This window comes from Paramisgurnus dabryanus, chromosome 9 (genome assembly GCF_030506205.2).
Source record: "Paramisgurnus dabryanus chromosome 9, PD_genome_1.1, whole genome shotgun sequence".
Lineage (NCBI taxonomy): Eukaryota > Metazoa > Chordata > Actinopteri > Cypriniformes > Cobitidae > Paramisgurnus > Paramisgurnus dabryanus.
This window is the reverse complement of record NC_133345.1, coordinates 20,468,572-20,480,804: the sequence shown is the minus strand read 5'-3', so window position 1 is coordinate 20,480,804 and position 12,233 is coordinate 20,468,572. Positions and strand designations below refer to the sequence as shown.

Genomic DNA, 12,233 nt, shown 5'->3' with positions numbered 1-12,233 from the left:
ATTAATTTATGAGGGAGAAAAAGCCAATTTTTATATTTTGGAAACTGTAAATCAGTGCTGTTAAGTGAAACCTAATAGTATAGTAGCATATCTTAACTGAATAAATCATTGCATTGTGAGTCTTATCTATAGTGAATCGCTGTGGTGGCAGTGCGATAGTAAGTGGATGCTTTGCTGCCTTGGGACCTGGATGACCTGTTAGCACCGAAAGAAGCATGAATCCTGCTATGCACTAGACAAGCCCCTTTAGGAGAATCATCTCCACCACTTGTGCGTGAGCTGAAGCTTAAGTGTATTTGGGTGATGCAGACGGTGATACTAAACACAGAATCTAGTTCACATCTGAATGGCTCAAAAAGACCATAATTAAAGTTTTGGAGTGGCCTAGAAACCATGACTTTTTGTCAAACTTTCGACATAATTAGTTTTTTTATGTTGATCAGCACAATAAGAGCTTATAAGATCGGACCACTCTTTGGTTTATAAATTCAATCAATCATTTATAACATTTAACATTAACTTTAAAGCCTGCAGTGTATTGATTCTGTAAGCACTAGTTATTGTTTAATCATTTTTACACAGTTCTGGTTTCTCAATCTTTAGGTATCTTGTTGTTTAAAATTGGATCACATTTTTGACATTTTAAGAATAATAGAAGTATTTTTTTATATGTTGTTTACAATATACATCAGATGGTTTATGAACAGACCGTGGGCGTGCCAGATGAGATTGAGACTATGCCACTAATACAACACATGCTCTGACACATTGTGTATGTGACTTTGGCTCATTGCCCATTCCTGTCCCGATCTTGTCCTCATTCTCCCCCTTTCTCTCTTTTTCTTTACTCTATCAATAAAACTGGCTTAAAAGCTAAAAACTAGATTTCTGCATGCAGTAATCGTGTTTGTAGATTGGCTATTACTGTAAATCAGGTGCTCTCTGTCAGTTTTCTGTTTATCTTTGTCCCTCTTACGCTCTTTTGTCTGCTTGCCTGTCTCTCATTCACAGGGATGAGATGAAGTCACTCCAGTCGGCTCTGCAGAAGCAACTGGATGATGCAGCTGAACGCGCAGAGAAGCAGCAGGCCACCGTGAGACATCTTTGCCATGATGTGTTAAACTTACATACACTGTAAAAAAATTCCGTAGAAATTGCAGCTGGGTTGCCGGTAATTTACCGTAGATTTAAATTTATGTTTTTTACTGGCAACATTTTGTTCAAAGTTAAATGAACATTAAACATTTACAAGTCTTTGTCTTTACAGAGTAAAACTAAAAAAACAGCATCAAGCAAAACATTCTGGGAAACAAAATCTTAAGCAAAAAACAGAAAAAGGTTGATGATGATTTTTGGTTCCCAGAATGCTTTGCATGAGGCTGTTATTGTATAGTTTTATTCTGTAAAGATAAAGACTTGTTAATATTTAAAATGTATTAAACTTTGAACAAACTCTTGCCAGTAAATAACATAAATTTAAATCTACGGTAAATTACCGGCAACCCAGCTGCAATAACATTGTAATTTCTACGGAATTTTGTTTGTTGAACATTAAAAGGCGCCATGGTTACTGGTGCCGTCATTCTTAAAGCATCATTCATTCCCATACAGCCAAAAAATTCATTTCTCAGGACAGAAATATATTTTAGATATATGCTAAATATATTTTGTAGAAAGTTATGCTCAATTGAATATATTTTTGAATTTGGATCATTTCCAAATGTATTTCAAGGGCAAGCAAATACAATTTCTAATTTTACAACCCATATGGCAAAAAAGTATTCTTTGCATTATTCAATTAAATTCAATTAAATTTTATTTATATAGCGCTTTTCACAATTGCTAATTGTTGCAAAGCAGCTTTACATGAGTAGATGTAGAGGAGAACACAGAAAATCAATAGATAATATAAGAAGTAGAATATAGCGGTTTAAGGTTAAACCGTACAAGCGAGCGTATTAATAATGTAACGTATACAGTAAAGTGCTAAGTTAAGCCAAAGTTGACTGACTCTCCCTGGGACGAAAAACCCCCCTAGGAAGAAAACCCGGTGGGAAAAACTCCTAGAAGGACAAAAACCCTTGGGAGAAATTTATATATATTTATAAAGTACATTTTTGAAGCTGAAAATATATTTAATTTTAATCTTTTTAAAACAGGTTATGTTTACAGGTTCATAATATAAACAAAGTAGATATAGTAGGCTAGATATATTTTTATGCTTAAAAATTTATTTATTTTTAAAATATATTTCATAATTTACAAAATATGGCCTAACAATATATAGGTGAAAAAACAAGTTTGTAAACAAAATACAGTATATTTCAGTAAATATATTTTTGGGGTATATTTTGTATATTTTGAAATATGTTAAAAAATGTAAGTAAAATATATTTATTTTTTGCCATATTGGTTAATTTGGAGTAAATACATTTTTCTATCATTCTATGCCAATTGTTATTTCATTTATGAGGTTTAGTTAGGTATACAGTACAGTACAGTAAAGTACTGATATACAAACATATCAAATCAAAGAACAGACACCCTGCTTTCAAACAAACAATAAACAAACAAGCAAAAGGGAAGAAACATTTTATCCTGTCTATCCTATATACTTTTTTCTCTGCTTATAAACTCTTAAATATTGTTTTTTTTCCTTTAAAAAAACATTTTTTTTTTGCAAAAAGCTGAAATAATTGCATCTTTATGAAGTAATTTTGTTAGAGATCAGATTCAGAACGATTATCAAAACATGCTCAGAGTTTAAAATTAGAAAATAACGTTTTGGCTTCAGTTTTTTCATAAATTGGGTAAGCCATCTAGTGGATAATCGCGGTATTGCAGATTAACATAAAAATTCTTCAGGAACACGTTTTTAATGCACATTTTATTTTTTTAATTGACGAGATAACTCGTCAATGGTGGGGAAAGGGCAAAGTAAACCAACAAACTGATGACATCAAAAGACTGCAGGTAACTAAACATGATATTGACAATGTCAGTAAAACTGATAAACGGTCAAACAATGCAATCTCATGCCCCAGTTCTTGCTGGGAAAAGAGTGATACACTTTTGTTTACTGTATTGTTTACTATATTGTATAGACCCCTTCACGGTTCACGTCACAGGCGGTTCCCACTGCGCATGTCAGGGTCAGAAAAGTAATTACAGCAGATTGAGTTGCGTGTTATTCGGTATCGAATAAATGCCTACTTACGTCGTGGGCTCTGAAAATCGCGCCAGGTCTTCCGTTAAGTTTTCGCGATTCATGCAGAATCTCAAAAACAAAAAAATACAACATCTGCGGCTGCAAGCTATTAACGTGCAGACTGGAACAATACAAATATCAAAGAGGCTTGTGATTGTAGTGCTCACTTCATTTGAGGTAAGTCATCATTTTTCAGCCCTGTTAGATTAAATTTTAAAGCCTCGCTTGTATGAACAGTTTGACCCCATGCTGCGCGCGCACCCGATAGTCATTCAATGTTTACAAACCTTGAAGGGGTCTATACATTAACTTTTTTCTTTTTGGTCACTGGCCACAGTGGCTAGTGGTTTTCCAAATTTACTAGCCACTCAGCTTAATTACTGGCCACAATTTTGTTGACTTTGACAACATGCTAAAATTACTTAAAATAGATTTAGAAAGATTTAAAACCCTTTTAAATGCAGATTGACCACCCACACTTCATATATCACATATTCATATATATATTAATAAGACATAACATAGGGTAGCTTTTAATGAATATAATAAAAGTAGCGCAGGGGTGTATAAGATTAACTGAAAAGATAAACAAAGTGGGTAGTGTGAGTGGGTGGTGTTAATGTCAAGCCCTAATTGTATACAGTCTGCATAGAAATGCATTGCTTGTGTTGTAAAAAGTTTTTATAACTTCAGAATAGTGAACAAAATTCTAACTACAATGATCAGGCAAAGTGATAGTTCTTTTTTTAGCATTATTTTCTCTTACCCGCCAACCAGAAAAACTTTTGCCCTCGTACATTATCCAAATGTCATAATAACGGCTTATAGCATTTTTATAATTTCGTGATGACTCACTTTGTGTTTACAGTAGATCAGTGCAGAAAGAAAGTCATTAATATTCATTATTACTGTATTAAAGCAGAATTAGACGGAATATCATGACTCCATTTTGAATCGTTCTTTCATTCTGCTGTGTCACCGTTGCACCCTCCCCTTTGACTCCTGTTTAAACTAATTACCAGGAAAACACTGGAATCCTCATTGAATAAGCAAGGCAGCACGGAGGGCCCGAAAAGATTTGCGTCTATTTTAGGCAGTTACCTTAAGGTGTAGAAGAATTACATTACGGTAATTATGGAAAACTGTAGGAAGCATCTTGCTGGCTCTGGAGAGACAGTTATCTGCATGCTGAAACTTTTCTTTTTTTCATGCCTGTGTGTGGCTGTACGCAGTATACTGCGGGGGATAGAGACACAGACGCTCGTGTTTCGAATGAGAATGATTCACAGAGAATTAGCATTTTACCAGCTCTGGCTGTTCCTCCCATTTTGCGAATAGTTCACCACCAATTGACACCAATTAAAGATTGCAAAGCAGATTCACAAGCCGCCTTTGCAACAATATACCTGTTAATTTTCAGGAGAATGTTAGCATTTTACACCAGTGTTGAAACTAGCCAGCAAGTTGTGACCTTTTGTTTGCCTGTAAGTGTCTTTTTATGACGACCTTTTATGTTATATAGTCATTATGTTTTGTAGAAGGTTTGTAGGAGACATGAGAAACTGAGTAGAAGTGTTTAGCAAACATCTTGATATCAGCTTTTCAAAACTGCATGTTTAAAACCACCGATGTCGTTTTATACCCTTAAGGTCCCATTGTTTATTTTCTAGTGAAGGCAGTTTGAAGTAGTTTCTTCAACAAATCCCTATTTCATAGAAAGTGGATCTCTAAACACTAAATTCAGATGGGATGTAAAATGCTTTTGATAAACACAGGCCTTTAAATGTACAGTACATCCTATATTAATGCATTGAGTTGTTCGCCAACAGCAATCAACCTACAGCTACAGTAGGAAACTACAATGCATATTGGAAGAACTGTTTATATCTATCAATAATAAATGTAACTGTTTATTGAACAGTTGGAGTCTTGTATTATAGTGCTGTTGGCACGCCATGTCTGAGATAACCCTTACTCATGGTAAAAGCACTGTAATGCATGGCTTCTATTTAAATATTTATGCATTGACTGCAGTATATCAACATGCAAACTCAGACTGAATTCAATTAAAGTGCTAATCAGAATGAATACCCCAAGGGCTCGCTGCTGTATTGTCTGAAAACGTGGAAAGCTGCTTGGCCTCTGTATTTAGATGTGTTGTTATTTTTCCATATCGTCTGCAATGGCTGCAGGCAGGAGAGAGAGTGTATAAGTTAAAGTTGTTTGCCATTCAGGGCTGAGCTGGGCGAATAAGGAGAAATAGTGGAATGGTCTGTTTGATTGGTACTGAGGTTCACCTGCAGACTATCAACACTTTTTGGCTATTTGTACCACACTCTGGATTATTTTAGGAAACCATCACCCCCACGTTTATATTATATATAGATTTATGTTGAAATGTGATTTAAGGACTACCTTATTTACATATTTATCAGCATTGACATTTAATGGGAGTAAAGAAGATGGTTTGCATGCACATTTTTGCAAACATTTCTTTCATCATGTTATCAGTGAAATGTGATCTAGCTTTGTTATTAAAGAGATTTTAGTAAAAATATGGGGCAATGCCCAATTACCTAGTGCATACTTTCTTTAAAGGGGACATATCATGAAAATCTGACTTCTTTCATGTATAAGTGCTGTAATTGGGCCCCCAGTGCTTCCATCAACCTAGAAAATGTGTAAATGAACTTAGTTTTGGTAAACCATTATCTGCAAGCATGTGAAAAGATAGGTCATTGACATTTGTCTCCCCTTGTGATGTCAGAAGGGGATAATACCGCCCCTTAATCTGCACTATCCAGCCACTGCACCGCCATTTAGTGAAGAGATCAGCTCATTTGCATTTAACAGGACACACCCAAAAACGGCACATTTTTGCTCACACCAAAGTGGCAATTTTAACATGCTATCATAAATTATCTATATGGTATTTTGGTCTAAAACATCACATACATACTCTGGAGACACCAAAGTTTTATTTGACATCTTAAAAAATTCTTGTGAAAAGTTCACACCCAAAAACGAAAACTTTGCCGTAAAATTATTTACTCACCCTCATGTCTTACTTTGTTCTTCAAAAGCCAAATGCGGTTCTTTTAAATAGTGTTGTTTTAGGTTTTTAATTAATTTAGGAGTAGATGGTGACCTTTATGCAGGGGTTAAATTCGGATTTTTGATGTGGGTGGGGCTTTTGACAGGTATGCAAACCTTATAAATCTTATCAACAGCCAAACTATAAAACATAAATTATAAGCGTAAACAGTCAGTGCAAAAAAGTAAATTAAAGAAAACTTACAATACACATGGCTAGAACCATGCTATCCCATGGCAATTTTTAAGTCATTCCACATCACTGAATGCATTGATTTACATAAATACAGGAGAAGCATAGAGCTGACTGTTGCGGCTGTAGACAATAATGTTTCCTCGTGGTTCATATCAAATAATGGTAACACTTTAGTATGGGGAACACTTATTGATTATTTATTATGACTTTTGCCTTAGTAAACTCCCAATTTACTGCTAATAGCTAATAAGGTAGTTGTTGTAGACGTTAGGTTTAGGTATTGGATTGGGTTAAGGGATGTAAAATATGGTTATGCAGAACAAGGCATTAATATGTCCTTTATAAGCACTAATAAACCGCTAATATGTAAGCTAATAAGACACTAGTTAAAAGTGAGAATTGGTCCCTATACTAAAGTGTTACCGAAATAATATTGACGTAAAAGTCGCACCTAAACTTAAGTTCCAGGACCCAAAAACGATAAAAAAGGCGACTTATAGTCCAGAAAATATGGTAATTGTATGTTTTTGATTCACTTTATACGAAATTAGCCAACTCGTAAAATACGTATGAATTTTCATAAGATCAGGCAGTGATAATCATCACTGTGATTACCATATGCAGCTTTGTTTCTTAAACCCAATAAGCCAAAGTCCCGACCTTGCAGCTAACTTCATTGGTTGAGTTTAGGTTTAGGGTTAAAGCTTAGGCGTAGATGTTGATCAAGGTACTCGCGTACGTGATGAGAACCTTGAAGTAATCTTGTAAACTTTGGGAGCATTTTTGCTACAAGGCACTCGAGAGCATGAACTTTCCTTCCATAGGAATGAATTAAAACACGTTATTTTCACTTTGTCACAGTGCACACGAACCAACAGGCACACTGGCACGGAGCAGAGCGAGACTGTCAGCCATGTATCAGGGTTTTAGTCCCGAATGTCCCCGGCCCAATTTAAACCCCGCCTTTAAGTCAGATTAAACATCATGCACAGTTGGTGACTGTGTTTCTTCTGTATGCTACATTATTTTTTTTCCATTTTTCTTTTATGCAGATCAAGTTTCTAAAGATGGAGATGGAAAAGAAGACAAAAATCATCAAAGACCTTCAGCAAGAGGTAATAAAAAACATGATATATTCATATTTATTTTCAAAAGAATAAAAAAGTCTTAGTGTACTGTGTTCAGCCATTCCGACTTTGCAGAGAAAGTCAGATGAAATAATATTTAATATAAGTCTGTTGTTTTCAGTCTTTCATTCATCAGGCACAAGAAGGTCACCAGCTCATTTGTTCACAGCTAGTCATGAATAATTTAATAAAATAAAAAATATCATGTTACATTTTTACAATGGTGATTTTGGTAAAATGTTTGATTAAAGGGAAAGTTCAATATCATTTACTCATCCTCATGTGGTTCTAAACCTGTTTGAGTTTCTTTATTCTGTTGAACACACACAAAAATAGACATTTTTCTTACCTCTGTTGTCTCAAACAGTTCACATTCATTGAGCCCTCTGTACATCTGGGTGGACTCCAGCCATTGTAGCGTATTACAAGCCAACCACATGCCAATTTTAATGACAGCTGCCATTTTTTCTAACAGACTTGGGCAGTTGTTCTTCTTCAGGGGTGGAGATGCCAGACGTGATAGCCAATTCATTGAATCAAATTACACCTCATTGAATCAAATTGCAATGCTATTCTGCTTCATTACCTCAAATGCTCTTTTACCATATGGCCTTTTTTCTCCTCGTTTCTTATCATTTCTCACTCTTTCACACTTTCACTTTAATATAACACCTCTCTAACCCGCTACTTATTATATATTCCCCAGTCAATTTGTTGGTGTGGGCCATTGTGACTCCTTCCCTAGCAGGTGTTGTAATTACAGTGGAAGTAGAAAAGTGCCCGTTGAATCAGTGTTAATTTAATTGCAAAAGTTTAGCACATATGGTGAACATGCTCTGAAATGGAAGTATTCTGCTGAGATAATGCGTTTGCTTTTTCAGTTGTTTTTAAATGCTCTGTCAAACGACACACAGTGTAAAAGTCACAGTGAAAAGACTGAATAGTTTCGCACCTGTAATATTCGCTCAATGAAAATTGCACTTACTAGTTGTGTGCAATCTGCTTCTATTGTGTGCACACCATGCAGCAAATCCAATTAAACCAAGCTGCCTCAAATAAAGGGTGACCTTATTGTTTCCATCTCTGTTTGTACGCAAAAGGCACGTTTGGTTTCCAAAAACAATAAAAAATGACATCATAGCAAATTATTTTAAGTGTTTTTGGTCTATATAGCTAATTTTGCCCTTCTTGACACTGTGAGAGGGTGAATTTTTTTGTAACTCATCTGTTTAAATTATTTTAAGCCATAAGGTTCTGCATTATTAAGGGCGTGGCCACTTGAGTGACAGGTGAACTACCGCTGCCGTCACTACCGTCAAGCTAGGCGGGCGTGGTTTCAGCAACCAGGCACCTCAGCTCCAGAGAAAAGAGAAAGAGAAAATGAGACAACAAAACACACAAATTTGTGAGGATCATACAGAGAGTAAAAGGTAGAAAGAGGTGGAGAAAGGACTAGATTAAACTCAGCACTGCTATCATTCCTCTATTGATCCTTAATCCACCATCATCTATTTCCATAAAGACATCCACTGCAGGTTATTACAAATATAAGGCATATACTCCTGGGTCACCTTGAGCCTCAATGAGCTTGTGAGGGAACTGTCAAAATGAACTCAATGAAAACAGTTGAGACGTTGTTTTTGTCTGCAGGATTGCTTTTGTCTGCAGGGACCATTAAATTGAGTTTATTTACCTACATAACACAAAAAGTCACAGCTTGATTCAATGGTACCAAGCCATGTGTATAGCGTCTGCTGATTGATTGTTTTTTTGCCTTTCAGAATAAAAGCTTGAAGAACAAACTTCTGTCTGGAAACAAGCTGTGTGACATGCATGCAGAGGAGGTGATGTCTTACTTATCCATTACACACAAAGACACACATTGCTATTGAAATGAAATAATTGTTTTTCCAAGGCAACCTTTATACATTCTACAAATTAATTTAAATCTCTAAATTACATTTAGGTCCTTGTGTTTCTTTCTTATGTGTTCATTGTACTGACTAAACAAGACCAAGTTACAGTCAAATCAAATTACAGTGCCAGCTGAGTTTTATAGCCAATGACATTGATTGTAGTTTAAACTGTATTTGAACACAGTATTATCCTTTGCCATTGTAAAGAGATGTCTCATCGATCAACGCGGCACCGTCTTTGACCTTAAGCAATACATTTAATTATAGATGTTGGTGACAATGGACAAACTTGATGAACAAGTATGAACATTGTCAGCAGTCAGACTCTATTTACTACAACTATACACCCTAAAAAAATGCTGGGTTGTTTTAACCCATTGTTGGGTCAAATATAAACAGTTTATTTAATCAACGGCTGGGCTCGACCCTTTTTGACACAACGCTGAGTTAGAAGTAACCCATCTTTTTATAGTGTAGTATTTTATATGAAGCTTCAATCCAAAACGTGTCCTAAATATTGCTTTAGGTCTACAGAGAAATGATTATTTTGAAAAATGGTTTTACAGAGTACACAGTATTCCTACCATAAATATCTTCTAAACTTTAAAAACTTTTAAGATGAGATAAGAAAAGGAGAGAACACACCAATTTCGTTTTTTCTACTTGTTTGTGCTGGAATCAACAGATTTTAATCAGCTGCGTTCAACGTTATAAACTTAATATCTTCAAGTCATGCCAAGCATGAAATTTAGCAAGATAGATGCAAGTGTATTGGCCCATGTCATCTGACAGTAATGAAGTCTCATTAGTTTTGTGGAGGTGTTGTAAACTTTTATTACTGAGAGTTTGCAAAAGCCACAGAGACTATGGAGAAAGAGAAGTGTGTGTGTGTGTGTGTGTGTGTGTGTGTGTGTGTGTGTGTGTGTGTGTGTGTGTGTGTGTGTGTGTGTGTGTGTGTGTGTGTGTGTGTGTGTGTGTGTGTGTGTGTGTGAATGCCTACCGTTGTGTCAGCAAACCACAGATTGACAGCCAAGACAATGGCATATAATGTGAAGTGAGCGTTATTGTGTGAATGTGTGTGCTTGTGTGGTAATGTATTTGCATCATTGAGTGGTCCCTGCAGTCCATTGAATGGAAGAGTTTTATATTTCTTTGCTTAGTTGAAGGTCTTTTCTCTGAACTGGAGCTTTGCCCAGTAAGTGTCCACGAAGGAACACTTCGGCACGGCCACAAAATCCCTGCCACACAATCCAAAACCAATTTTGCTATTTGAATAACCTAACACCTATTTTCTCTTATCTTCATTTTGCAGTCCAAAAAAATCCAAGCTCAGCTGAAAGAGCTGAGGTATGGCAAAAAGGATTTAATTTTTAAGGTAAGGACCAAACAAAGAGAATGTGTCATTATTGTACATGTGCATGCTGTGCAGGGGCCTTAGTGCCGCCTTAAAAAGATTATTTTACATGAGAAGGTTTTACAGGCCTGAAGTTTAGTGAGGGCACCATTCGGTGTATTGTGCTTTGTGTGATATCCTGTTAACTAAATAGGCTTACAAATTATTTCTGATTCAGTTTTAAATACCAGTCTTGGGATTTTTACGTTATTTTTAATATTTTAAACTCTCAATGTGATTAAAATTTATGGACCACAGTACATGGAAATTCAGTCATCATTTATTTATAATCAAATCTCTTTTGGGGCCCTATTTTAACGATCTGAAACGCAAGTGCGAAGCGCAACGGGCAAGTGAGTTTGTGGGCGGATCTTGGGCGCTGTTGCTATTTTTACGGAGTGAGAAATAAGTCTTGCGCCTGGCGCAAATCAATAAGGGGTTGGTCTGAAGTAGGTTCATTATTCATAGGTGTGGTTTGGGCGTAACCTCAAATAAACCAATCAGAACGCTATCCAACGTTCCCTTTAAATGCAAGTGCGCAAGTTCCATGGCGTGTTGCTATTATTATGACAGATTTACCAGGCTGACGCCAGTAGCGGTTTACAGCCGAGGAGACCGATGTTCTTGTAAGAGCACTCAAAGACAGAGAAGTTGTTTTGTATGGGGATAGGAGAAACCCGCCCAAATCAGCGTCGGTTAAACAGGCGTGAGAGGAAATAGCCGCAATTGTCTCATCAGCTGGCATCCCCATCGTTGCGCAAAGCGCTACAATGATGTCAGGAGACGGTGGAATCCCAAGCTTGCCAGCATAAATCGGGCACGGCGTGTAACGGGAGGTGGATCTGCCTCTTCACATGACCTGACGACAGCAGAGGACATCGCTGCGTCCACCCTCACCGCTGAAAGGGTTTGGGGGCTTTGAAATCGGACCCAAGAAACGCAAGCAAGGTCCAACCCCAAAGTACTCTTACAAATCAAGTTCATATACATTAAGGTTTCTTATGAAAACATTTTAATTATTATTTACATAAAATAAACGTAATACAGCCACACAACAAACGTATGAAAATATTTTAATCGTTATTTGCATGAGAATTTTTTAACGCAGCCACACATTAAATAAAAACTATCACCACAATGCTCACCACTATGATTCCCCTTATCTCGTGTATTAATATTTTTTAGTGTAACAATGTAGATTAGATAAGCAAAGTGTATGCACGTTGTGCACGCTATACATTATGGTCAAGCATGCGCCCTTAAAATAGCATAATGAACAACGCGCCACTGACTTTAAACT

At 36.3% G+C, this 12,233-nt stretch overlaps 1 protein-coding gene across 1 annotated transcript in view; it reads left to right on the top strand.

Moving 5' to 3' along the window:
• The window catches only part of luzp2 (leucine zipper protein 2), a 137,886-nt gene that overhangs the window by 103,795 nt on the left and 21,858 nt on the right, over nucleotides 1-12,233 (top strand). The window contains exons 4-7 of the mRNA XM_065283062.2: nucleotides 1,012-1,093; nucleotides 7,550-7,612; nucleotides 9,406-9,468; nucleotides 10,853-10,915. Of these exons, the coding sequence (XP_065139134.1) occupies nucleotides 1,012-1,093; nucleotides 7,550-7,612; nucleotides 9,406-9,468; nucleotides 10,853-10,915 (271 nt within the window). The remainder of the gene's footprint in view (nucleotides 1-1,011; nucleotides 1,094-7,549; nucleotides 7,613-9,405; nucleotides 9,469-10,852; nucleotides 10,916-12,233) is intronic.